At 39.3% G+C, this 24,912-nt stretch overlaps 2 protein-coding genes across 3 annotated transcripts in view; one reads left to right on the plus strand and one right to left on the minus strand.

Annotated features, from left to right (window-relative positions):
- Positions 1 to 10,816, minus strand: part of BBS12 (Bardet-Biedl syndrome 12) — a 79,237-nt gene extending 68,421 nt beyond the window's left edge. The window contains exon 1 of the mRNA XM_083833775.1: positions 8,070 to 10,816. The gene's annotated coding sequence lies outside the window, so the exon portion shown is untranslated. The remainder of the gene's footprint in view (positions 1 to 8,069) is intronic.
- On the plus strand, positions 7 to 11,496 carry IL21 (interleukin 21; the record flags this gene model as incomplete). 2 transcript variants are annotated; one of them, XM_083833790.1, is made up of 4 exons in its annotated part: positions 7 to 6,832; positions 6,958 to 6,993; positions 10,794 to 10,931; positions 11,379 to 11,496. In XM_083833790.1, exons 1-4 carry the CDS (start codon positions 6,566 to 6,568, stop codon positions 11,475 to 11,477), a joined length of 540 nt encoding a protein of 179 aa, XP_083689916.1. In that variant the 5' UTR covers positions 7 to 6,565. The 2 variants fall into 2 exon arrangements, with proteins under 2 accessions (XP_083689916.1, XP_083689915.1); XM_083833789.1 differs by lacking the exon at positions 11,379 to 11,496 and having other exon boundaries at positions 10,794 to 11,144.
- Between the last annotated feature and the right edge of the window lie 13,416 nt (positions 11,497 to 24,912).

The raw sequence follows: 24,912 nt of genomic DNA on the forward strand, positions 1-24,912 counted from the left end.
ATACATCAAGAAGATTATGTGCATAACAATCATCATTGGGCTGACCTAGGAGCAGGATGCACCTGGTATTTAACATATATACATTTACTGTTAACGTTAAATTGTTCTGCTTTATAGTCAGTCACCCACTTTTGCTGAACAAGGGAGAACTAAGACAATAAAGCCTTGTACAAAGCAAACGAGGCAGTACAGGAACATTTGCAAACAGCTTTGCATTTCTCTAGCATCTTCATTAGCTGAACCAGTTTCCAAAGCCTAGATAAAACCCTGAGCAGGGCTGTGCTATATTCAGAAAGATTTTGCCTGTTCTTGAAAGCTGGTTCTACTTTCCATCCACCAAGTCTCTTTCATTCTTACACTGCTTCTTTTCTGTTACGTGGCACTGTATCTCAGCCTTAACTGCAATCGAGAACCACAGATTATAATGTTAATGTTGGTGATGTTTGCAACCAGAAGTGTAAAATAAAGATTTTTAAATCTGGAAATAGCTAGAGGCTGAATGCAGGCATGCACACAGTACATAGGTACCAGCTCACAGCTCCCACCACAAACTGCTGATAGGGGGCTTCCCTGGCGCTCACAGAAGTTCTCTGCAGACAGCAGAAATCCGTCCAGTGATTTCTCTGTACTATACAGCAGGTTATATTTTTATCTTCTCAATGGCCTTTGGCTTTGAAAAATGAATGGGACAGATATGATTTTTTTTTGGCTTCAGGATTGCAAACTAGTTGTGCTCCAGTTGTCCATCTTCTTTTATTAGTTCAAAGGCACTAGTGCTGGGGCTAGTAGAGTCTCATATTTAGTCCTCACGTGGAAGACATTCCATGCATTTGGGGAATTTCTTGCTCCTGAGTTTGATCTGGTTGGGCAAGTATGGCAATGGAAGTTTTACTGTATTTCTCATCACAAACAGGAGAATAAGAGAGTGATTCTGTTCTTTTAGTGTTCATAAGCACAGAAGAGATGGAATACAATACAGATACTTTAATTTGACTTGTCAATGATGTACTCTACGATTTTACTTTATAACCCAGCCAGGCGAGTGCTTGTTGTACTCCTTTCCTTGCTTTCCAGCAACTAGAAATTGTCTTGAACACTCAGCTCAGTGTAATCATCCTTCCATGATATAAGAATCTTCCATAATAAAAGCTCTTGCTTGGCATTCCTTTCACGTTCAACACATTCTTTCAGGACAGAAACCCACAATCTCCTGTAACAGCTGTTGTTTATTCCTCTAATTCCTTCATCTGCTGCATGGGACCTTTTATTAGCCAGTGTTAGGCCCACCTCTATATGGATTAGAAATTGCTTATAACATAACTGTGGAGAAGCATTATGGAGAATCTCAGTGGTTTTATAGTGCTACATGTAGTCTGTTAATTTTTCTGTGTCTATGCACCACATTCAGAGTTGTAATTATTCTGATTTTTATAGTAAATAAAAATTGGAGTTAGTAATATTTTTTCCCTGCTTTTTGTGGTTTGATTTCCTCTTTTCTAAGCAAGGCTAAGATGGAAGAATTATACAAAAGCTACAAATAAGAAAATAAGATTTAGAGATGGCAAAATGGACTTGCAGAGCTGTCACAAATATTTTGAAAAATAGTTTTCCTTAATCTGATATACAGAGGTCCTCTTCCAAGTCTCTCATTTTCCAGCATAACTCTCTCCCCTACATTCCTCCCATGTCGCAGACAGTATCTACATGAAATGCCACATACATAAGTTACAAAAATTCTTTGAAAGCAGCCCTGTGAGTTACAGGCTTCTTTTTTGGCTGAGCCATAGCAATGACTAAGCTATGGGAAAAGCCTCCATTCAGCTACACTGTAAAGGAAAATGTGGGTGGGGGGAACCGGGCTTTCATTCAGCACTTAGGTGTGGAGTGGCAATGTCGCAAAGAGGAAAGAGGAAGACAGCCTCGTGGGCCAGGGATGGGAGATTTCCACTCTGCAGCCAGCCCTCCAGGGCCAGGCAAGCGATGGTGTGAGAGAGAGTGTCATTATTTGACTCAGCATGTTCCTAAGCCACAAAAGAGAAGTGACGTATACACAAAGCATGTTGCTTGCTCTTATCTGATAAGAGGGATATCAAGGAGTTTTCTCCACTGCCTAGACATAAAGGAAGTTCTTTGTCCTTATATTTCACTTTCTCTGTCAGTGTGCCTTTCTTCAAGCAATTATTGTGCCTTTACAGCCTCTAACACAAAACAGAAGACTATATGGTTTTAGGGAAATGATATGCAAGCACCTGCTACCACATTACCAAATACCTGTTGTTTAGCTTCCCATTCTAATGGCTCCACCAGCTTTATAACTGATTTACCATATAATGGATTTAATTGAGCATTATTTCAGATAGAGCCATCTCACCAGTATATCTCCAACAAACCCACGGATTATCCTGCTGGACCAGTAAATGAATGAGGTCTGCCATATTTCTGTGACGCTTCTGGGTAGAAAGTGATAAAGCTTCACTTACTGCCTGCTGCACAAACTGCCTCTGGCGTTGTGGTACAGACATTCCTTCACACAGAAGGTTTCATTGTAAAATATGCAGTCATCTTCACCACCATCTACCTTTCACATAAAAAAATTTCATCTCTAATACCATAAAGTGCCTTTTACGGTGCAGTACCATACAAAAACAGCACACACAACCTGCCAGCCATCAGCAGGGTTCTCCCTTAGTTTGCAAACCATTAAGTAAACCTAAATGTGAAGGGATAGCCACTGCCCAACAACATAGCTTTGCTAAAAGGAGAACCTTGCAATGATACAATCTCCTCAAAACAAAGAGAGAATTTTGTAACAGTTCTCATCACACTTGAGCTTGGTTCAGCGAATTTAAATCTGATTTCGTCTACCATTATAACTTCTGTCTTTCCTAAAGCAACAGCATCTCAGGACCATCCAGGCTACAAAAATGCTAAGCCTCACAATTATCTCATTGTTTTTGTTATTCATATTGTATCTCCAGAAACAGCGGTATTTTAAGACCTGATCACTGCATTAGATCCCTAATTATTACAATTTTGGGAAAACATGAAAGATGAAAATTAAAATGGCTGTTAGCTACACAGGTATGATTCTACTATAGAGCTGTAGGATCTTGGTAAACGTGACTGTAAAGGTCAGGGCCAGTATCTGGAAATGACTCCCAGAGATACAGCAATATCCAGAATGCATCTGTGCATTACTCTTGTCCAGCAAACCACCAAGGACCAACAAAAACACAACATTAGTCCATAGTAGGTGAAGCATTTCTAGCTGGTATGATAAAACATTATAGCCACTGCACAATGAGATGCTGGGACCTCATCCAGAATAACATCTACCATTTCAGTGAAGAAAGATGAACTGGCGGTGTGCAGGGCAGAACTGATGGGATGACTGGGGAAAGGTACGCTAACCGACCTTGTTTTGTCTAGCTCAGGGTCAAAGAAAGTATGACTGCTCTCTCTAAGCTAAGCAAATGAGGAAGCATCGGGCAGGGGAGAAAATGACTTAGGTTGAAGAACAACATCTGCATAAGAACAGAAGAGGCCAAACGAACAGTCAATGCATTTAGGCTGGAAACAAGAAAGCTCCTGAGCTAAATACAGAGAAATTACACACCAGCCACAGAGGTAAACACAACTGTTAAATAATTATGATACATTGTCATGGCAGGGGACAGGAGCTGATGCCCTCAATGTTGTCCCTTCAAGTCCTGCATTTCTGAAAATATAAGGAGAGCGCTAACCAAAGTTTGTGAGTGGTCCTGAAGTTGCCTCGTCAATGCCGACTCTCTGCAGTAGCATCTCTGCATGAGTAATTGCCAACCATCTAATGAGGATATGGCTAACAGAGGCAATCCCACATCCAAATGGAAAGTGTCCAACCTATCAGTCACATACAGCTGCATAAAATAAAAGTAGCCAGGGCTAACACTATCACCTACAGTAGCTGGGTTCAAAGGAACTCCTCAAAAGAATTCAAAGTTGAACTCCTGACAACAAAAAGCACAGCATGCATTACCACCAGCCTGCTCCTTTACTATTAACACTTCTAATGGCATAGACAAAAACTGGACTGAGAATACAATGCATGTTGATAACCTACAAATGATGATGAAGGTTCAGTTATGGTAAAGAGGAGCAGACTTAAGTACAACCTTCTTGTAAAAACACTACTATCAGAAGTCATCGCTCCATGCCCTCAGCAGCTTTACACCTTAAAAAAGGTGCTTAAAAAAGCAGCTTTACACCTTAAAAAACACCTTACCCTACAATGCTTCACATGAATAAGATGGGGAAAAGGGAGACAAATTCATGGTTTATCAAACAAAATGTCTTTATTGCTGCTGATTTCCATTAATGAACCTTAGCTATAAACTAACGCAACTCTGGAATAAAACCTGAGACACCCCCCACTTCACAGTCCAGCTGGGCTGCTTATCTAAAATGATTTCAAAGTACGTCCCTCAAAAGTGACATGCAAAAAATGATTGCACTACCTTTTCTTCAAGAAATTAAAATTTAGACTGTGATGGAAGAAAATTTTTCTTCTTTCTTGTTTCTGTTCTCATTCTTCAGGATTTCTGTTCTATCAGGTGTGATCAGCTATCCCTTTCACCAGGAGAGATTTTGTGCATGCATACTTGAGAGCGTGAGTGCATTTGTGTAGACACATACACACCTATAAGAATTATTCCTTTAAGCTATCCAGTTTCTTAAAGATTATAAATGGCTTAAGCACAGAAACAGTGTACAGTGAATAAACATACATATACAGAAGACAAACTCACCTGAGTATGCCAGATAAATCTCTCACCAGCTGAAATGATCATTTTGACATGAACAGCCAGAAATAAGTCATCCCACTTGACTGCCCAGATTCACCAGACAGGTAAACACAGAAGCATTTTACACAATGCTAGCTTATTACACTAGCATTCTAGCTAAAGACAACATTAAATTGAAGTCCATACACCGTAGATTTTGTAAGGCATCGCCACAGCCACATGGAATCTCTGGACTTTCAGAGCCCAAGATTTAGGACACTTAAGCACCTTTTTATTCACCATAGTGAAGGTGTCCAGGTGACTCTATCTGCCTTCTACTAGCTCTATATACAAACCTTTCAGTGGTCATACCACAGTGTTTACAACCATTTATTAGTGATAATACGTAACAGCCACTTAAAGTCATTTTTCCTCCTTGTGATGAAATATTAGGAACAGTGATTTTGAAATCATCTGATTCCTAGAGGTGGCAGAACAGTAAGTCCCTAGTGCCCACACGGAGCCCTTCTGAGAACAGTGCAGCTCAGTGAGAGTGACAAAAATTGGGCTTGGGCTGGAGGAAACTGATCTAAAAAAATTAAATTAAATAAATACATAAGAGCACATTTGAGAAGAGTACCTTCAAATACCTTTAACTTTCATGGAACTCATTGAGGAAGGAGGCATCTGTGGAAGTCCCCATAAGAGAGCATTCCTTACCAGCATTTGTTGGAAAAAAATGCTGTCATTAGTGCATCATCTTTCAAGTAATAATCTCAAAACTATTTCCTCAAAAGCAGCCTATGTACTTAATTACAATAGGAATTAATTTTGAAGGAAATCACAGGAGTATGCCTTATTTCTTAGATCATTCTGATGGTTTTATTCTGGCTTTAAATTTTGTGAAGTATATATTCTTAATGGATTTCACACCAAACAAATGCACTTCTACATTCTCAAAAGAGTTCTCTGGTCTCACTGTCATATCTACGTTGAAAGGGTTGCATAAAGTTGCAAAACTAACCTCAAGCCTAACTGTGGCAAACTTAACTGAACATTTAGCTGCCATAACCACTGGTCTACTGACAGCCACAGAATGGTAACGTCCTGAGGGACTCACCGGGATTTAGCCCCTGATCCTCCAGTATCATTTCCATCTGGGGAATGGACATGGTATGGGGATTTACCTCTCCCATGGCAATGCATCTCCTTGAGCTCAGACTCCTGCAAATGCTTTTCACACCCCAATGGACATACTCTCTAAAATGCTATTATAATATCTGGAATTAGATTGAAGTAAATATAAAGTGCAATTCAGCTCGCTTGAACGCTAAAATGAGCTTTTACTCACAGCTGTCACAGAAACCAAGCACAAATGTAAAAGTGGCAGTTCACAGACATCAGGGGAACAAGCTACACATCCTTTGGAGCTATAAAGTAGGAAAAATACATTAAAATTGTTAAAAGAAGTCCTGCCATATTTCATCAGCATGAAATGGAGCTTCAGTTGGATTGGAGAGGTTCATTGCTGCAAGAAGCAGGAAAAAAATGCAGAATCTTTGTTTACCTGGGTCTGTGGTTTCTAAGTACCTACTTTTTACTACGTTCATTTCTTGACTCAAAGCGAAAATGGGAATTCACCCTTTTCTCTTTTTTTCCTGTCCAATGTGCAGATGGGGCACATTTTCATTCACTCCATCAATCCCTGCCCCCTACGCACAAGCTCACATACATACACCTAGCCAGTGGAAAAGAAAAAAAGGTTACTCATTAATCCATTCTACAAAGCTTTCCAAACTGAAATGGGTGGGTTTTACATCTCCAGCAAGGAGCAATATATAGGTAGCCATGCAGCATACCTGAGCATAGCTCAAGCATTCATCTTGGATAGCACAACTTTGCTCCTAACGCATTTTAAAACAAAAGTCATCAGTATGGAGAGGATGATTATTTTCTGTGTGCTCTTCTTCTGTTCCAGTATGGTTCTGACTGCAACTCCACAAAAAGCAATGAAATACAAACAGCTTGTAAAGACAATTGGTCAGTTAGAAGATGTAGTGAAAGATAAGGTAAGAAAAGTATTTGTCCTAATACTGAACTTATTTTCAAGCATTAGATATTGCTTAGAATGTAATTTTTGAGGGATATTACTGCAATGTTAAACTTTTCTAACTTAGATTTGTTTTTATTGTAGGATGTTGAATTCCTGCATACACCAGAAAACCCTGTGGTGAGACTGCTTTAACATTTCCTTTTAATTATATCAAATTTATTTTGTATTGGTTAATTCCACTGACAAATGGCAGATGTCTTCTTTTTTGTATCTCTGACCTAGAACTCTTAATGCAAGCTAGTTTGAAAATGCTTTGATAAAAGTTTCTCATTCCTGGGTTTTTAATGTCAGAAGTGTTTATATTATGCAATCTTAATTAGTAGGTTACTACTCTGTGTGTATTCTAGCACACCCACAGATTCCAATTTGTACATATTCCTTTTATTCAACGCTAAGAGTAGGGGATTCGTACAAGACCTACATGACTAGCAATGCTCTTGGGGACGCAGTTTTGGGGAGAGGAAGCGCCTCCAGCTACCATGAGCTCCAACCACACTAGTATTATCGCTGCATGGAGCCTAAAGGGAGCCCCCTTTCCCTCCCACCGTAAGACCGTATTACATAGTGCTTCCTTGCATGTAGTCCCACTGGTTGCTGTGAGACTGCTTGTGGGCAAGGGTTGTGCTATCACGTAGAACAGGAGAAAAAAGTGCATTCTGCAAGTATTCTCTTTACATTATGACTAGTTAAAAGAACAACTACAGGTCTCTGTAGATCCCTTTTTGTACACATTATTTACTTAGACATTTTTTAATGGTGATATTTGGTGTAACCCAAGGTTAGGAACTTCTTGGTAAGTTACATTAGACTCATAGAAAGTGTGTTTATGCCTAACAGTGGCAGGATACGGGATTTACACCAACATTAAATACTAAAACCAGTAACATATTAGCTTAGAAACTAAATGCATTCTACCTTCTTTTGGTAATCCCAAACACACAACGAAGGTCCAAAACTAGCCACAGCTGATATAATGTAATACTTCTCCTGTTATCTGCTGTCTTAAATTTACCCATTATGTTTGGTTTTGGGCACTGACAACTATTTCAGAAAGCAAGCAATTTTGATTGGCATATAAAAGTATTCACTACGTGTAGTTATTAAAAAAACAACTTGCAGAGTATAAAGCTATTTACGCAGGGCTTTAAACTTTCTTGCAAAATACTAACAAGAAGAAAGGAAAAAAAACTCACCTCATTTCACACAGGTTTCATTAGCCTCGTCCTAGGGTTTACAGTTGGGCGCGTTTTTTACTTGCCAAAAGCATAGAGAAGCATGACCAAAAAGATTGCTAGAAACAACTCATTGCTAGAAACAACTGCAATGCAAAAATGTAATGCACCCTAGCTAATTGCTGTTTTTTTCATTAATACTCTTTCTAACTTGTAGTGTCAAAATGAAAAGAATCAGATGATTAGCTGTCATTTTACTGCAGAGTTTGCTACTACCTCCGAAACAAGCAAATAGAGCCAGTGACTAATCGCTTCATCAGTGTTTTTTTTTTCTCTCTCTCAAAAAACATGGTCACCTCAGGAAGGAAGACAACAGTTCATTTGCAGCTTAGGGCTTTACAGGCTGCCTCTGGGAGGTCCTGAGTACCTCCATCATAAAATATAGGAGATAACGAATTCAGGTATTTAGAAGGTACTCAGTGTGACAGAGGTTTGATCTCTGATGAAAAGCTAACAGTAGGAATTACCAGCAATCATATTAATAAGGTTTTCATCCTGCGTGGTGAAATTTGCATTTACTGAGTTGTCCAAATGCTTATCTATGAATTGCAGCGTGCCAAAGTTGCACTCATAACTAGGTAACTGGGTAAATTTATACCTGAATATACGAAACTGGATTTAACAAGAAGTCTTTCATGTAACTGTATTTCAAATATCAAAATATTATTTATATGACAAGCTGCTTATGCCAGATTTGAATTTAACCTTGAATATGAACGAAGAAGACTACCTTTTATAATATCCAAAATTTAGTGGTTTATCACTATTGGTTTTGACTTCCTTGAGCTTCCTGTGTGTGGACTGTTAGCCCCACTTCAAACCCACACCATTTCCCTGTACACTCAAGTGTGAAATTATTAAAAAAAATACATTAGGAGGTAAGAATAAAACAATAGGGGACGTCAACTCAGGAGAAAACACGCTGAGGTTGAGAAAGTAGTCTTGAGACTGAACTGGTTCAAGACAGGAGGGAGAATACGATCTGCTGCTGGTGACAGCTCTTGCAGCTGAAGCCAATGGCACAATGCTCACTTACATCACATCAGCATCTAACCCCGCTGGTTGCTAGTTCAGGAAGTACAGGCTTTTCAGGGTAATCTGTACAATTAAGAGTCTCGCGCAGAGCATTTCTGCAAATTCTCCCTGACACTTACTTTGCACGTTTACCTAGCGCCCCTCAGACATCACCAGCAGCCCACATTTTGAATGCCTCTTCATCAAAGTGCTTAATCCATTGCAAGACAAACAAAATGCAGTCCTTGTGGCCTTCTGACTGTCGGCCTGCTTACAGTTAACTGTTAACTCAGCAAAAGAGAAAAAAAAGCAGCATATATGAGAAATGCTGGTTTCTCAGCTCATCACGGATGAGGCACAAAATGTTTTCAGTTTCAGCTGGAAAATCGATCTCTTTTAAAAAGAGTGTTTTTTTTTTCCAGTAAGCAAGTCTGGTTACGGTAAGAAACCTGAAACAAACATAAATGTGTGGTTTTTAATAAAAATAAAATGTATCTAACCAATATAAGATGTTGCTATTAACATTTGCTATAGGCAACATAAACGGAGGTTGCCTTGTCCTTGCACAAGCAGCGAACTGCTGTGGCATCTAATAAACCAGACGAGATTCAGCTTTGGTAGCAGTTGGTATGCAAAACAAAGATGATGTCTTTGGAGCCTTTCTAACATGCATAATCAGCATTTCTAAATGTTTCTTTCTTTGGAAAATGGAAAACATGTTAGAAATTGGCTTCAGTAAACACTGCTTTTCTTTCTCTACTGACAATAGGTTGGTTTTGGTGGTATTTTCCACAGTTGCGTGCCCAGCAAGGAAGACAGCCACTGCACAGGAAAGGAAATTCTGGAAAGCTTGTAGTCTGTTAGCATAATAAAAATTAATACGTAACTGCAGCATGAAAGGAAAAAGGCAGTTGCTCTAATTCCAGATAATTAGCAGCAACAAAAGAATTACACCACCATCATATAGCATACCAAGTGATGGCTTCTTTTTCAAGTTAGACAGAGATGATGCTCACTGGCCTTGACTCAGGTTTAACGTGGCTCTGAACTTCCTGCAATTTGGCAAGACAATTCGAGCTCGGAGCCTGGCTCCTTATCCTATCTCTCATCCTCACTCTCTCTTTTCTCTTAAGTAAAATTACTAACTTCAGCGCTTCCATGTGCCATGTTATCAAGGGAGAATATTTAAGTAGCATTTTAAATCATGCAGGTCTATGTCAGTTCTAATTAGTAAGTAGATAATATGAGAAATGGCACAAAAATAGGAAAAAAGAAGTATATTCTCAGGTGTACTATTGAGGAACAGCCCTGAGAGAGATTAGGAATATTTTTAAAAGAAAATATTCATGCCTGTGCTTGTGAAAATCTGCTGCATATAATGGGATCTACTCTTTAGTAGCATTTTCTTTTAGTTAATGTAATGATCAAAATCCAAAGGGAGATTTTAGGCATTTATATGATGAGGAAATACTTAAGCAATTATCAAAGAACAGGCAGATAATGTTAATGATCTCTTATACTTCTAAAAGTAACTTAAAACAATTAAAGGACCGTTCAATCTTCTCAATGAATACCTTGCATAATTAAATTTGAGCATAAATCACAACCTAACACGTGGAAAAAATGCTGCAACATTCATTTAAAAATTATTCCTTGTGTTCTTGCCCATAGGACGAATGCCTGTTCACAGCTGTGACCTGCTTCCAGAATGGCACACTGAAATTACAGCCAAAGAACAGCCAAGTAAACTCTAAGTTCATCAAAACAGTTAACATCTTGAAAAGACCCATTCTCAAAGACTCTGGAAAGGTAGGATCTCCTGACAATGCTCATAATCATGACCATTGCTCCCTACTTTCTGTAACAAATACCACCTACAACAGTGAAATTGTAAAAGCCAAGCATGTTAGAAAAACAGATCAGTCTTTTATTACTTTGGAAATTAAAAATATCCATTGTTCTGCACTTCCAAGAGAGACATTCACTCTGTTCCTATCAGTCAGTTGTGTCTATGCACTTTAATAATGGCAACCATGTGATGTGCAGGACAAAAGGATTGGGATTACTGCAAAAAATGTGAATGAAAGGTGTAGTTATTATTTTCTTTCCCTTTATGAAATAGCCTGTCTCTCAGTTCTTCCATTTGTAAAAAGCTTTGATTACAAAGATTACTGCTTGATCAGTACGAAATCTTTAAATATTATTTATGACTATGATGAGCTCTTTAGAAGTGGCATGAATTTCTTTATATTTCAGCAGTGTGAGTCTACATGTGAATCTTACGAGAAAAAATCCCCCAAGGAGTTTTTGAAGAGCTTCTCAAAGTTGATGAAAAAGGTAATCAATCAGAGTTGACTCCTTCTGGTTTTTGATGTTTTGTAAACAAGAACCGATGTCTGTATTTTCCATTATTCCTAATGTTGCGTTGTTTTCACAGTTTTTCAAGGAGTAATGCAGGACACATGAGACCTGAAGGCTACAGAAAATCTACTATTTAAGGCAGACACTATATTATTTAAGACAACGTGAAAAATGTAAATATTTTCCATTGCTACTGTGCTGTGCTCTGTGTGTGTGGTAAGTGAAAGCTTCTCCCCAGTATGAAAGAGGCTTATTTGGATGGCTATTCATAAGACAGATGCTATTTTAAAAGTGATCCGAGCCTCACCTTACAGTGAAAATTACATTGTAATTTCACAAAAATAGGTTCACATAGGGGACTTAACTATAACCTTATGCTGAACTAGAAATACATGAGATGGCTGCTATTCTATTTTTGCATTCATCTCGAATGAACATCATACAGAAGTGTCTGAAACTTTTTAAAGAAAACAAAACAAAAAATTATCAGAGGCTTTGAAGCCTCACGAAGTACTTACTTAGATTGATTTCCTTATTTAAAACAATACCACACACACAACTTATTTGTAAGTTCATAGATTGTATTTTAGCTAACTAGAGAAAAATATCCTGCATTTAACTCTCACAGAACTACTGGAAAAACATTTACAGATTATACAGTATGATATGGGTCTGACCTGTTTCCATGTTGAAGTTAATGGCACATTTGCCATGGGTTTCAACTTGTTAAGTCAAAATCTCCACGCGGGGATGCAGAATTTTGGGTGGAAAAACATATCTCTGGAGATGGAATTCCACCTAGGCTCCTTCAATTTAACAGGCTAAATGCAGCAGAGGCATGACTGGCTGGATGACTGGCCACTGTAAGAGAACCAACAAATACAGTAATTGATGATTATTCAGACTGAAGCAGCCCAAAAGCATATTGCTCTTTCTCAGAATATTTTACACTTATATTCATGCACCATAACACTATTCTTTCTGTTTACTCTTGATTCATTTTAGTGGTTTTAAATTGCTTTTTTTTTTTTAAACTGTCAAGTTTTTGTTATGTGGAAACTTCACTGTTTGCATTTCAGCATTTTGAACATTTCTGCGGAAGTTTGGCCAGAGATAGCATTGAATTATTACTATTTTTAAATAAAAACAAGTATCACAGCCCTTAAAACTATTTCTTAGTACGTTAATTATATACAACAATATTCTGCTTGCAATCATTCTGTACCTCGAGACTTCCATTTACCCCCCAAAGAGATATTAGCCCCACAAGAAACTGCTCTTGGAAGGGAGTGTAAAGACTTCCAGTAAAAATTAACCTTTCATTAAACTTTCTCGTTACTTAGTAGAAATGTGGTATAGAGAGGAAACTGGAAAAATACATTGAGTGTTATGACGGAAAATTGCAAGCTTAGTTACCTCCAAAAATAATTAGGTACTAATAAAAACATTTCCATTCCTACAAATGTTAGCCTAAGGGAAAACTAATACAAAAAGCTTTTTTTTTTGCCTCTACATTTTCACTGTCCTGAAATGTGCATCTCTTCAAAAACATATGTCGAGAGGAGGAAGGAAGATCCTCACGGCAACAGTGAACAAAGTTTCCGCAGTGAATTCTTTTTTTGCCTTGCATCTCCTTGTTTCTGGCTGATGACAATTTTGATCCAGATTGTCTTTTATATTTTTGTTTCAAAAACCAAAAAATGTTTTTCTTCCGAGTAATGTTCTATCATATCTCAATATTTCCACATTATGGCATGAAAATTAATATTCTAAAACTGAACTGACACTTGGAATTAAGCTACTTAGTTTAAATAGTGTCCTGTACCCTTTTATCTCTATTTCTCTGACTTTATTATGCATAACATCCCTTAATGACCAACTGGTAAGCAATATGCAAAGCTGCTGCTGTTACTGCAATGGAATTTAGAGAAGTAGAGAAAGTTAGGAAAAAATTGAATTTCTGATTTGGATCAGAAACTGAGGAAAATATGAGAGAGAATAGTTGAATGTTTTTTTTGTTGTTGGCTAGAAAGCCAACAAATAAAATAGCACTTCTCATTCACTTCATGGCCAATATTTTAGGGAAGGACCTTTATTTTTGTACCAAGTATATAGTATATATTTTTTATTTGTAAATGTTTTTCCCAGTAATTCACAATGTGCATTCAAACCAATATTCTAAAAAAGCCCTTTAGAATTCTTGTTGTGCAGGTGAAATGGAATTAGCATGCCCTGTCACGAACATTGTACGTGACGTATTTATAAGTAATCATTATAAAGCACTGAGAAGCAGCATTTGTACCTGGGACAGACAACTTATTAGAGAAAAGCCTTTAAAATTGCCTCACCAGAATATCATAAGCTAATTAGTTACTCTTGCCTACACTGAAACAATTGTTGGGTTTCTGTACACAAGGCAGCATGTAATGAAGTAAGTAATGTAGCTATTTCTGTTTAGTGACTTGCTCCACTGTTTTTAATCTTGAATCTTATCACACCAAGTGGTTAAAGGTTGCTTGGTTTGTGTTTGTTTTTTTAAATTATTAAACTCGTTTGTAAACTAAGACCATTTCTTATACCCGCAGAACAACTTAATCAAAATGCTATTCATATGACTGAAAAAAAAATAGTGAGAAGCTGTAACGAATGTAACTTAGAGAGTTAATTGTCCCAAGATGTTGGAGAGAACCATATTTACTGGATAATCCAGTCCACATATGTATTGGTAAAAATTAATCACAACATTATCATTGTTGATCTTAGTTAACGCCACTTCTGCGAAGCATTAGCACAATCGCTCTGGAAATCTCTGTACACTTAGACTTGCATGATGTTGAGGCCTTGTATTAACTTTTTGATTTGTCAAAGCTATGAAAGATTGCGTGTATTATTCAGGGGTGTGCTATTAGAATCCTAAATAAGAAACGTGAAATCAGTGAAGGACAGATCAGTCTTCAAGACATCATCTTGTTCAACACTGGTCTCTGGCGGAACTGAAGATGCCCCAAGAGGAACCCACGATGTCGGAAGGACTGGTTATCACAATTTCTGACCTGTAACAATCTTGATGTATTTTTACTTGTAAGATGAACTCTCTTTGTACTAACTGCACTCTTTACAGAAACGATCCATGTTTCTTTAGCTGAGTACATAGAGTAAGTCCTAAAAGCTCATTACCTCCCAGGGAGGTTTAACAATGTATTTATGATTTTGGTCATAAGTGTCCTTTGCAGGCACTTCAATATGTGTTTTAGCATGGTATACACAACTCTGTATAATATATACTTTTCCTGAGAAGATGCTTTATTTTTATACTAATTGTCTCATTTAATTTAATTATTTATTGCATTTTGTGAATGGAATGTTCATACTAAGGACTATGTGGTCTGATTTATTTATATGCCTGTGATATTAAATAATTTTAGCTAATATGATTTTCTCTTTTTTGTTGCTTTTTGTTTGTTTGTTTTTTAAAAGAGCTTCTAGCCATTCCTACCCTCACAATAACTCATAAGACCACTCAGCGAACTTCATTAGCCTACTCTGTCATAGATGTTGTCAGATCAGATCAAGGACATGATATACAAAGTTTTTCTTCCCTCGAAAGTAATGAGTATGCGGCAGTCCACAAGATAAGGCATTTTTATTACCCATTACATATGGAGTGAAGTCTCCACCACTACAGGGTACCTTCCAGGGGAGCATGGTGTTCAACACACAAGCCTGCATATGCCCATATAGCTTAAATTTTGTTGACTGCATCAAGTTCTGATTGCACACTTAGTACTGTCAGAACATCCATGCTTTCCATACACAAAGTAAACATTAATTTACTGATTTAAAATTAATGAGCAACCGTTCTATACAATTGTGAAGAAGGGGATGCTATTTTATTATTATTTTTAATTGTGCCCATCTCTCATTTAAGAATCTTTGTTAAACATTGCCTTTTCAGACTTAATAAAGTCCTTCAGGCAAACTCACAGCACGTTCACTCACTTCACTGAGATTTCCTTAGACTGACATGAACAAAAATCCAGTAACTTCATGTTTTGAGTCTACACAATTCAAATACCTCATTTGCCTGATTAAAAAGTGAAACACCTCAAAACACAACGCTAGAAGTAACCCAGTCTGTTTTTCACTGTTCTCTCTCTTCTCCCTTTCTCTCGCTTTGAAATGTACATTCTTCCTTTCCCATTCCAATTTGATATGTTGAAGTTCTCAAAAAATGAGCATTTTCTGCTATTACACTTTATAAGGATAGCTATAGTTCATCTTTTATAAAAAGGCTTTTCCCCTAAAATGTAACAGAAATGGACTTGGATCCAACACTAAAGCAGAAAACTCTAACAAAAACAAAGACAGATCTTCTTTTATTCATGAAAAAAATCCTTCAAAAACAAACATGAAAAGAAAGCATCATAAAACTTCACATTTGAACTGATCCAGGATAGAAGTAGATATGCAGGACAATGCTGCTATGATGCGTCTCCTGAAGACAGGCAGTTCTGCTCCTCCCAGAAGATATTTTCCTCTCACAAAAGAGCCAGCAAACTGACTCCCAAGGTGCTGCATTAACTAGATGCATCCTGCTGGCTCCTTAACAACTCGGTGGTGGCAGATACCTGAATTTGAAGCCCAAAGCACCCTGTAGAAGTCTTCAAAGGGAAAAAGCAATCGGATTGGGTCTAATCCAAGCAATCGCTCCTATCTTTCCACACAGGACAATAGTGGGAGTCAGAGATCCTGGTATTCACCCCAAGTCAGCTACAAGTCAAATCTGAGTCAAATATGCGTATACCCTTTTATTTCCAGGTATAACATGAAATTTTGAACATACAGAATTCTTTTATTTCTTACTTACATGTCTCAGTATTTTCTTCTACAGCTATAATAACATTAAAAAATATAACAAAGAAAACATTTGGAGTAGGCATTTCACAGAATCATTGAATAACCTGAGTCAGAAGGGACCTACATCATTGTCCACATCAAAGTCCAACCCCTGGCTCCACAGAAGACTACCTAAAAATCAGACCACGTTTCAGAGAGCCTTGTCCAAATGCTTCTTGAACTCTGCCAGGCTCGGTGCCGTGACCACTGCCCTGGGGAGCCTGTGCCAGTGCCCGACCACCCTCTGGGTGCAGAACCTTTCCCTAACCCCCAGCCTGACCCTCCCCTGTCCCAGCTCCATGCCGTTCCCTTGGGTCCTGTCGCTGTCCCCAGAGAGCAGAGCTCAGCGCCTGCCCCTCCGCTCCCCTCGTGAGGGAGCTGCAGGCCGCCATGAGGCCTCCCCTCAGCCTGCTCTGCTCTGGGCTGAACAAACCAAGGGACCTCAGCCGCTCCTCACACATCTTCAGATCTCCAGACCCTTCACCATCTTTGTAGCCCTCCTTTGGGCATTCTTTAATAGTTTTATGCCTATGTTTTTTTACTCCAAACCACACACAGTGCTGGAGGTGAGACCACCCAGCGCAGGGCAGGACAATCCCTACCCTCACCCAGCTGGTGGTGCTGAGCCTGGTGCACCCCAGGGTACGGCTGACCCTCCTGGCTGTCAGGGCATGCTGCTGACTCATATTCAACCTGCTGTCAAGCAGGACCCACAGAACCCTTACCACGGGGCTGCTCTCCAGCCTCTCATCCCCCAGTCTATATGTATATCTAGAATTGTCCTGTCCCAGGTGCAGAATCTGGCACTTGCTGACCATACAGCTAGTCTTCAAGGTCTCCCTACTCATAAGGGAGTCAACAGCTCCTCCTAATTCAGTATCATCTGCAAACTTTGTTGGTATGCATTCAAGTCCTGTGTTCAGATCATTTATAAAAACACTGAAGAGAACAGGCCACAAAGTGGAGCCCTGGGGAACCCCACTAGTGACTGGTTGCCAGCCTGATGTAACCCCATTTACTATAACCCTTTGAGCCTAATTTGTCAGCCAATTGTTCACATGTGATATGATGATTTTATCTAGCTATATGTCAGATATTTTGTCCAGAAGGAAACTGTACAAAACAGTATTGAAAGCTTTGCTGAAATCCAAAAAGATCACATCTACTTGTTTCCCTTGGTCAACAAGATGGGTGACCTTGTCATAAAAGGAAATTAACTTAATTAAATAGGACTTTCGCCTTGTGAACCTATGTTGGCTGTGACCAACGACTGAATAGTCTTTCAAATGTTTCTCATTAACTTCCAGAATAACCTCCATAATTTTAACAGGCACTGAAGTGAGACTGACAGGCCTGTAATTACCAAGGTCTTCTTTCATACCCTTCTTGAAAACTGGGGCAATATGTGTCCCAGTCAAATGGGACCTCTCCAGATTCCCAAAACAATGGAAAAATAACTGAGAGAAGTCTTGTGATAACATTAGCCAGTTTCTTCAGTAGCCTGGGATGAATCCCATCACGCCCCACAGACACTTACGTGCATTCAGCTGGAGCAGCAAATCCTGCACATGTTCAGAGTTGGCTGGGAATTTTTCATTCCCAGAGTCATGGTTTTCCAACTCAGGGTACCCGGGGTCCCACAGCCCATTATCAGTGTTGAAGACAGGCAAAGGCGGCATTAAATTTCTCTGCTTTACCTATGTCCCTATTTGTGAGGTGACCAACCTCATCAAGTAATGGACCAATGTTATCTCTGGTCCTCCTTTTGCTGTTACCATATTTTAAATATATATACATATATATATTATATCTATATATATGTTTGCTTTTAAAGTCTACGGAAACTGAAAAATAAATACAGATTAAATATATAAGTTTATCTTTTCAGAAATATTATTAGTAGCTAATGTACTAAGTGTCTCTCCTGCGTGCAGCCAACAGTGTGTGAATAAGAACCTTGGCACTGCATTGTGGAAAGCAAATAGCCTGAAGTCCTGTGGCAAGGCTATCTCATCTTCCTAAAAACGTATTTCATTCACGGTCTCTTAACTCCAATTATGATGACATAGGCATCACAGAATCTGAAAGAGATCTCACAGCTTTAAAACAATACTTGAGGCTTCTAGTACATTCAGAACTATTTGCTCAAGCAGAGAACACATTTACATTACGCATTGTATGGGCATCTGCTCTGCAATAGAGAACAAAAGAGCCTCCAAAACCAATCATACTAACACTAGAATAACCCAACTATTTAATCCCGCTGAGAAGTCTAGGCACAATTTTGCCCATATTGACCCACATATCTGTGCATTGACACTGCTGTCGGAACCTTCTTTCAGATTAAGAACATCTCAAATACAGTAGTTTGTACTGCATAGACATGCTATACTCTTTCTCTCAGTAGGTTTTGTTTGTTTTAAACACCCCCATAAGCATATAGTCCCAATGGCTGTCGGGTAGGGGCAACAAAGCAAGTCTGTCCTATAATGTTCTTGCTTTTCACTTGTGCTGATGATACATATATTGTAAAAGGAACAAAGTTTAAAGAGAACATCTACTCAAACATTTTTTTTTTTCCTCTAAACTAATAATCTGAATTGCTGTACTGCCACCTGTTGATAATTTTATGGAAATTCAGAACAATTCTACATAACAAATAGATGAGCTGAAAGAATCATTCTCATGGCAGTATGCTTTGATGTGCACTACATAGAAAATTATTTTCTTCACTTCCCATTTTATTTACCCCATTTCTGCTTATACAGCTGAATACTTCCCAGCATCTTTTTCTTGTCCAATTACATTACTGTTGTAAGACCATGAAGTACACGTTTAAAAATACCAGAGTGAACGCAACCAAACAATTACTCAAAAAAAGTTTCTATTTTCTAGGCTTCAGAGATGTTAAAAACACCAAAGATTAGGGCATTACTCCACTCATGCTGGATAATTTGTTTATTTATGATGGAAGCTTTCTTTCCCAGCAGCTACTTGCAGTGTGGTCTGTGGGCAGTAGCATTCCCAGATAACAGAAAACATCAGAGACAATAATCCCTCCAAATGAATGAATATCTCCAAAACGTTTTTTCTGGAGCAACACTGATCACAATGAAGATTTGTATGCTATGGCAAGAGAATACCAATGCAGTCCTCAAAACTCATTGCTGGTACCAACTTGCTAGCAGATAACTGTTTATACGTACATATATAATTAACTGAGATCATCTAGAACATCTGTCTCTCTGTATTTTCTGTACATTGAGTTTAAGACTATCTTCCTAAATTATGAACTTTAAAAGGTTAGCAGGGAATATTCTCACTGTTCTTATCACTGCCATTAGAAGGGAGTAAGATTCCTACTTCTGAATGTACATAAATGCCAAATATTCATCATATCCTGCCTTTATGCAATTTGCCATCCTTATGTCCAGCAGCCTCCCCTGTGATTCTTCAATCACAGCAGCGTAAGGGAGATGTTGTTGGCACAACCCCTGAATGCTTGTTACACCAACAACCGATTTGGGAATACCATTTCCATAAAGACAGTCATCTCTTCAGTCAATCCTTCATGCTCACCACTAGCAAGAGGCAACTTTGGTACTGCATTGCAAATTTCCACTATTTCCAGTGCAGTTCATAACTGCCAGCAGCAAACTGGTTAACCGCATAGCAAACAATAGGAAATGTGATAAAGCACTACTCAAGGTATCTTGAGTCACATCACATTACTCCTAGATGCCAAAAGCTGTATTCTGATCACATGACATGCAGACTGGTGAAGGACAGATTGACAAGAGACTTGAAGAGATCAAAAGCAAGCACTGGTTTCAAATCACAAGAGAAATAACATGGACATCTTAAATATCTTGCAAGGAATACAGAGAAGTTGCAATTTTCCTCTGAATATTTATCATGTTCTCAGTGCTAAGTTACAAGATTGTAGAAAAACTCACCTTGCTGTCTGTGCTATGACGTATGATCTGTTCAGTCCAGAGTTGCATGGTCATCCTGAGCAGGAGCACCTTTGACAGCTTCCATCTATCTGGTGGAGTACTCTCTCCACTCCATTTAGCACACAAACACTGGCAAAGAAAGGTGTAACAGCTTTCTTGGCACAGCCACCTCTCCTCAATCACTATCAAGTCCTTCCTCTGAGGGGAGGTGAAGGAGCTAGCACTAAGTGCATGACTTGTGAGCAATCCTGTTGACACACTGACCACGTGTTTCTTGTGACACAGGTCCCAAGGCACCCACTGCACATGGTGGTCTCTTAGGTCACCTTTTCAGCAAAAACTTCATTCATGCCAACAAGAGGTGTGGTGTCGCAGCTGGAGATGGCAGGCAGGGCATCTGTCCTCCGCAGAGATCACCATCACCCAGCAGGAGACGGCCCTGCCACAGTTCCACTGACCTCTCGCCAGCCGCTAAGTCAGATGAACTGGGGCCAGGACTTCCGAGTAGTTGTGGAGGAGAACCAGACTTCAGCACTACCTTTCCCTTTGGAGAGAGAACATAGGTCATTAATCAGCTAGTTTGAGCCACACTCTTGTGGCACTGCTTGTGAATGCAGCCCATGACCCTGGTCAGCTTCCGGAAGACAGGTTTTGGACTTCTTTTGACCAGGACTTAAACCTCCGTCTGGAGAAAGGATGTGCAAGGCACAATTTGCATGAAAGCCAGGTCTCACTCTTCCATTTCCAAGCCCTGCAGATTCTCCCACCCACAATGCGCCATCCTGCAAAGAGTGCACTGATGCTGACTCATTATTGTCTTGGAGGAGTCCTCTCTGACTAGCGCTTCTTTACCACCGACCCACAAGATACTACTTAAAACCTCTGATTTACTTTTTTTTTTTTTTTGGTAGAACCTCTTGACATGCAAAAGCACTCTGATGGAACAAGCACATCCTTTGGGGCCATGGAGATAGCTTTCCTAGCTGAGCTTCTGCTGTGCCAACCTTACGTCCATATGCAGGCTGCCAAGACCAACTTTTCCACAGGATGGGAGGCAGCCCTTACACACATGTACGCTCAGCACCCCAGGCTGCAGCCCTCCTTCACACACCTCCAGTTGCAGAGTACTGAATGCACTTCTCTCTCACCTTTCTATTTACAGACCATCAGCCGAGGCTGAATCATGTTGCAGGTCCTCCCTTCTGGCCTTGGCCATGCAGTCCATCACAGGCAGCACCACAAAGATCCTGATTACTGTAAAAAAATATTTTTGTTCCTCACCAGCCATATCCCAAGCAGTCTATAAATGAATAAATTTGAGATGTCTCACATCTATGAGGAGTAGTCAGCATTATTTGAGTGTTCTACTCCATGCCAACATCACCCTCCTTATTTTTACACTTCTTATTATATTTCACATTTATGTACTTTTCACTAGTATCCCCATCCCCTTCACTTCTTCCACTTTTTGGTCCTGTGAGTACCTGGTTTTCCGTAAGTCTACTTCTCTACGCTTTCTCCCCACTTTGGCATGGGACATTCTCTTTGTTTCTTCTCTAAACACAACAGAATCCATGAGCTAACCCTAAGGAAAGTCAAAGACAGAACTAAGATGTAGGACACCCCATAATGCTTCCCCAGACTTCATTTTCTGCTCAGACTTCTTGACCGGATACACTTTCTTTCTACTTAGTAAGATCCAACAGACTTCTAACGCTTTATCAGGTTTCCTTCCGAACATACAAACCTCTCTGAATTCACAGCACAGCATGGCATAAGTTCCACACAATGCTTAACTCATTGCACATGAGCCTTTGATTTCATCTTGGCTGCTACTAGCTTTATTTTAGACTCTCCCATTTCCTGTTCTGGGAAAGATAATGTATAAAGGATTGTTATCTACTCATGCTCCGGCACACACAGACCAGACCTCTAGGATACCCCCCTTTCAGGTGTCTCTTCTCTGTGTCAAGTTCCAGCCTATTTGATTGCTCCATTTATGGAAGCTTTTCCTTAGTTTTGATCATAGTTGTTGATCTCCCGCCATTTTCCAGGTCTGGTACACACATTTTTGTATTAAGATCTGGACAAAACATACAGATAAATAAAATAAATAACTGAATCATTTCGGTTGGAAGGGACCTCTTAAGATCATGTAATCCAACCCTCCAGAAGCAGGGTCAGGTAGAGCAGGCTGCCTAGGACAATGTCCAGTCATGTTCTGAGTACCTCAGACAACCTGTAGCAGTGTTTGACCACCCTCAGAATAAGGGAGGTTTTCCTTGTTTTCAGATAGTTTCATTATGTGCCCGTTGCTTCCTGGCCTGTCACCGGGCACTACTGAGAAGCGTATGGCTCAATCTTCTTCATTCCCTCCCATGAGGTATTTCTACACAGTGGTAAGGTTCGCCTGAGCTTTCTCTTTTGAAGGCCAACAGTCCCAGATCTCTCATCCGTACAAAAGATGCTCCAGTCCCTTACTCATCTTTGTGGCCCTTCACTGGACTCTCACCAGTAGCTCCATGTCTCTTGTACCGGGGAGCCCAGAACTGGAAATGGCACTGCAGCTGTGGCCTCTCCAGTGCTAGGCAGACAGGAACAATGGCCTCCTCCCTTGACCTGCTGGCAACACGCTGTAATGCAGCCCGGGACACTGTCGGTCTTCTTTGTCACAAGGATGTATTGCTTGCTCAAGTGCGGTAAGCATAGTGATGTTTTCTGTCCTGTTCTCTATTATTTTCTCAATTTCTAATATTTAACTTGCTCTTCCGGCTGCTCCTGAGCCATGAGCTGAATGTTTTGTGGAAGTTATCGGGTTACCTGCAAGTTTCATTCATGTGTGGTTATGTGCAGCTCAAAGTCTGCCGTTTTACATATGAAGCAAGGATCTTCCCTGCACAGACATTCACATGACTTTATGTCATTCAACACTGAATTTCATCATTCCTTTGTCCAGTAAATTCTACAAGGTCTTTCCAGAATTTCTTATGATCTGCCTTTGTCCTCACTGCTCTACCACACGTGAACTTTCCCAATGTTATCTCTGTTACAAGAATTGCCTTGCATTTAGTTCTGTCTTCTGTTTGCTACCTTTTAACCAAATAGCTTGCCATGTAATGATTTTCCTTTCAAGCCTTAGAATTATTACCTTTCAGGAGATACTTTTGTCAGTTTTGTCGATCCAAGTGACTAGGGCAGTCAAAACACCTTTATCTATATGACTGTTAATTCTGTCAAAGATTTCCAATGGATTTTTTAAGGTAGGGTTTTTCTTTCCTAAAGCCACGGTTACTCTTCTTAAGCAGATTACATTTATTCGCGTACCAGCTAATTCAATTTTTTTCTCGTAACATCTGCTAATTTTCCCAGTTTCCCCATGGAAGCTCTTTTAAACACTGGCTTCCCATTTGTCACCATTCAATTCTCACATATCATGGCATTTTGAAGTGCGAGGTTATATACCTTACTTAGCAGTTCAGCTACTTGGGAACTCCTGGGTGAATACTGTCAGTGGCCTGCTATTGTTTGTTTTAAAACTCTGTCCCATAGACACTTTTAGCCACTTCAGTTTCAAAGAGATCTTTTGATGATTTCCTCGTGAAGAAAGTTGCCAACATTCTCACTTTATTCCAAAGTGAACCTTTTGGCTTCTTCTACACAAGTAATGAACTAGTTTGCCTTTGGCGGTCTCATCTTCTTTTATCAGTCTTTTTTGTACTTGATCATTATCTTACAAACTCTTGGAACATTTCTTTCTCCTGATATATGTGAAAAAAAAGATTCAGTATTAGTTTTTGCTAGATGTTTTCTTTTTTTTTTTCTTTGGGGTGTAGGCACCTGTTATTTATTTATTCTTTTTTTTTCACATTACATCTTCCATTTTATCTTCTTTTCTTTTTTCTTCATTGAAGGATGTCAGCAGCCTTCCTTGCCACACCAGTTAGCCTCATTAGCTTCTCCTTCTCTTTTGCCTTTTTTAAGACACTGAACACATCAGTGCTGTGTTCACAGTACGGTGTTCCCCTTCACTAACTGTATAACGACCTATCAGGATTTCTCCTGCCCTTTTAGCTTCTTTGCAAAGAGCTTTGTCATTTCTATGTCACTCTACCTTTTGAAGATGAGCTTATTCTTAAACCTCTCTCTACACTGTTTCATGTCCCTTCTCCATGCCAATCATTGATTCTCCATCTTCTTTCATTCTTCTTGTTTCCCACATTTGTTCTCCACCTCCAACTCACTTTGTTCCTTCTGTTATACTTTCTCCAGTTTACTCTTTCGGTTACACTTTCTCCCTTCTGTTATGATCCCTCCACTTTCTGTTTTCAAGGATTTTCAGACATTTACACAATGTGTAATGCAAAACAGAGTAAGCTGTACAATTTTATTAAAATGGAGAAACAGTTGAACGTACCTTTAAAAGGGTCAGCAGGCATTAGTTTTAAACTCCTTATTTATCTCAACTGCTGTTTATCAACCACTGCAAATTCATAGAAAAAAATAAGCTTGGCCATGAATTCACAGCAGCCTCTCTAGGCTGAACAGCACTGGATCATACACAGGAGAACCTATGTACA

Source organism: Anser anser, assembly GCF_964211835.1.
Source record: "Anser anser genome assembly, chromosome: 4".
In the NCBI taxonomy this organism is placed as follows: Eukaryota; Metazoa; Chordata; class Aves; order Anseriformes; family Anatidae; genus Anser; species Anser anser.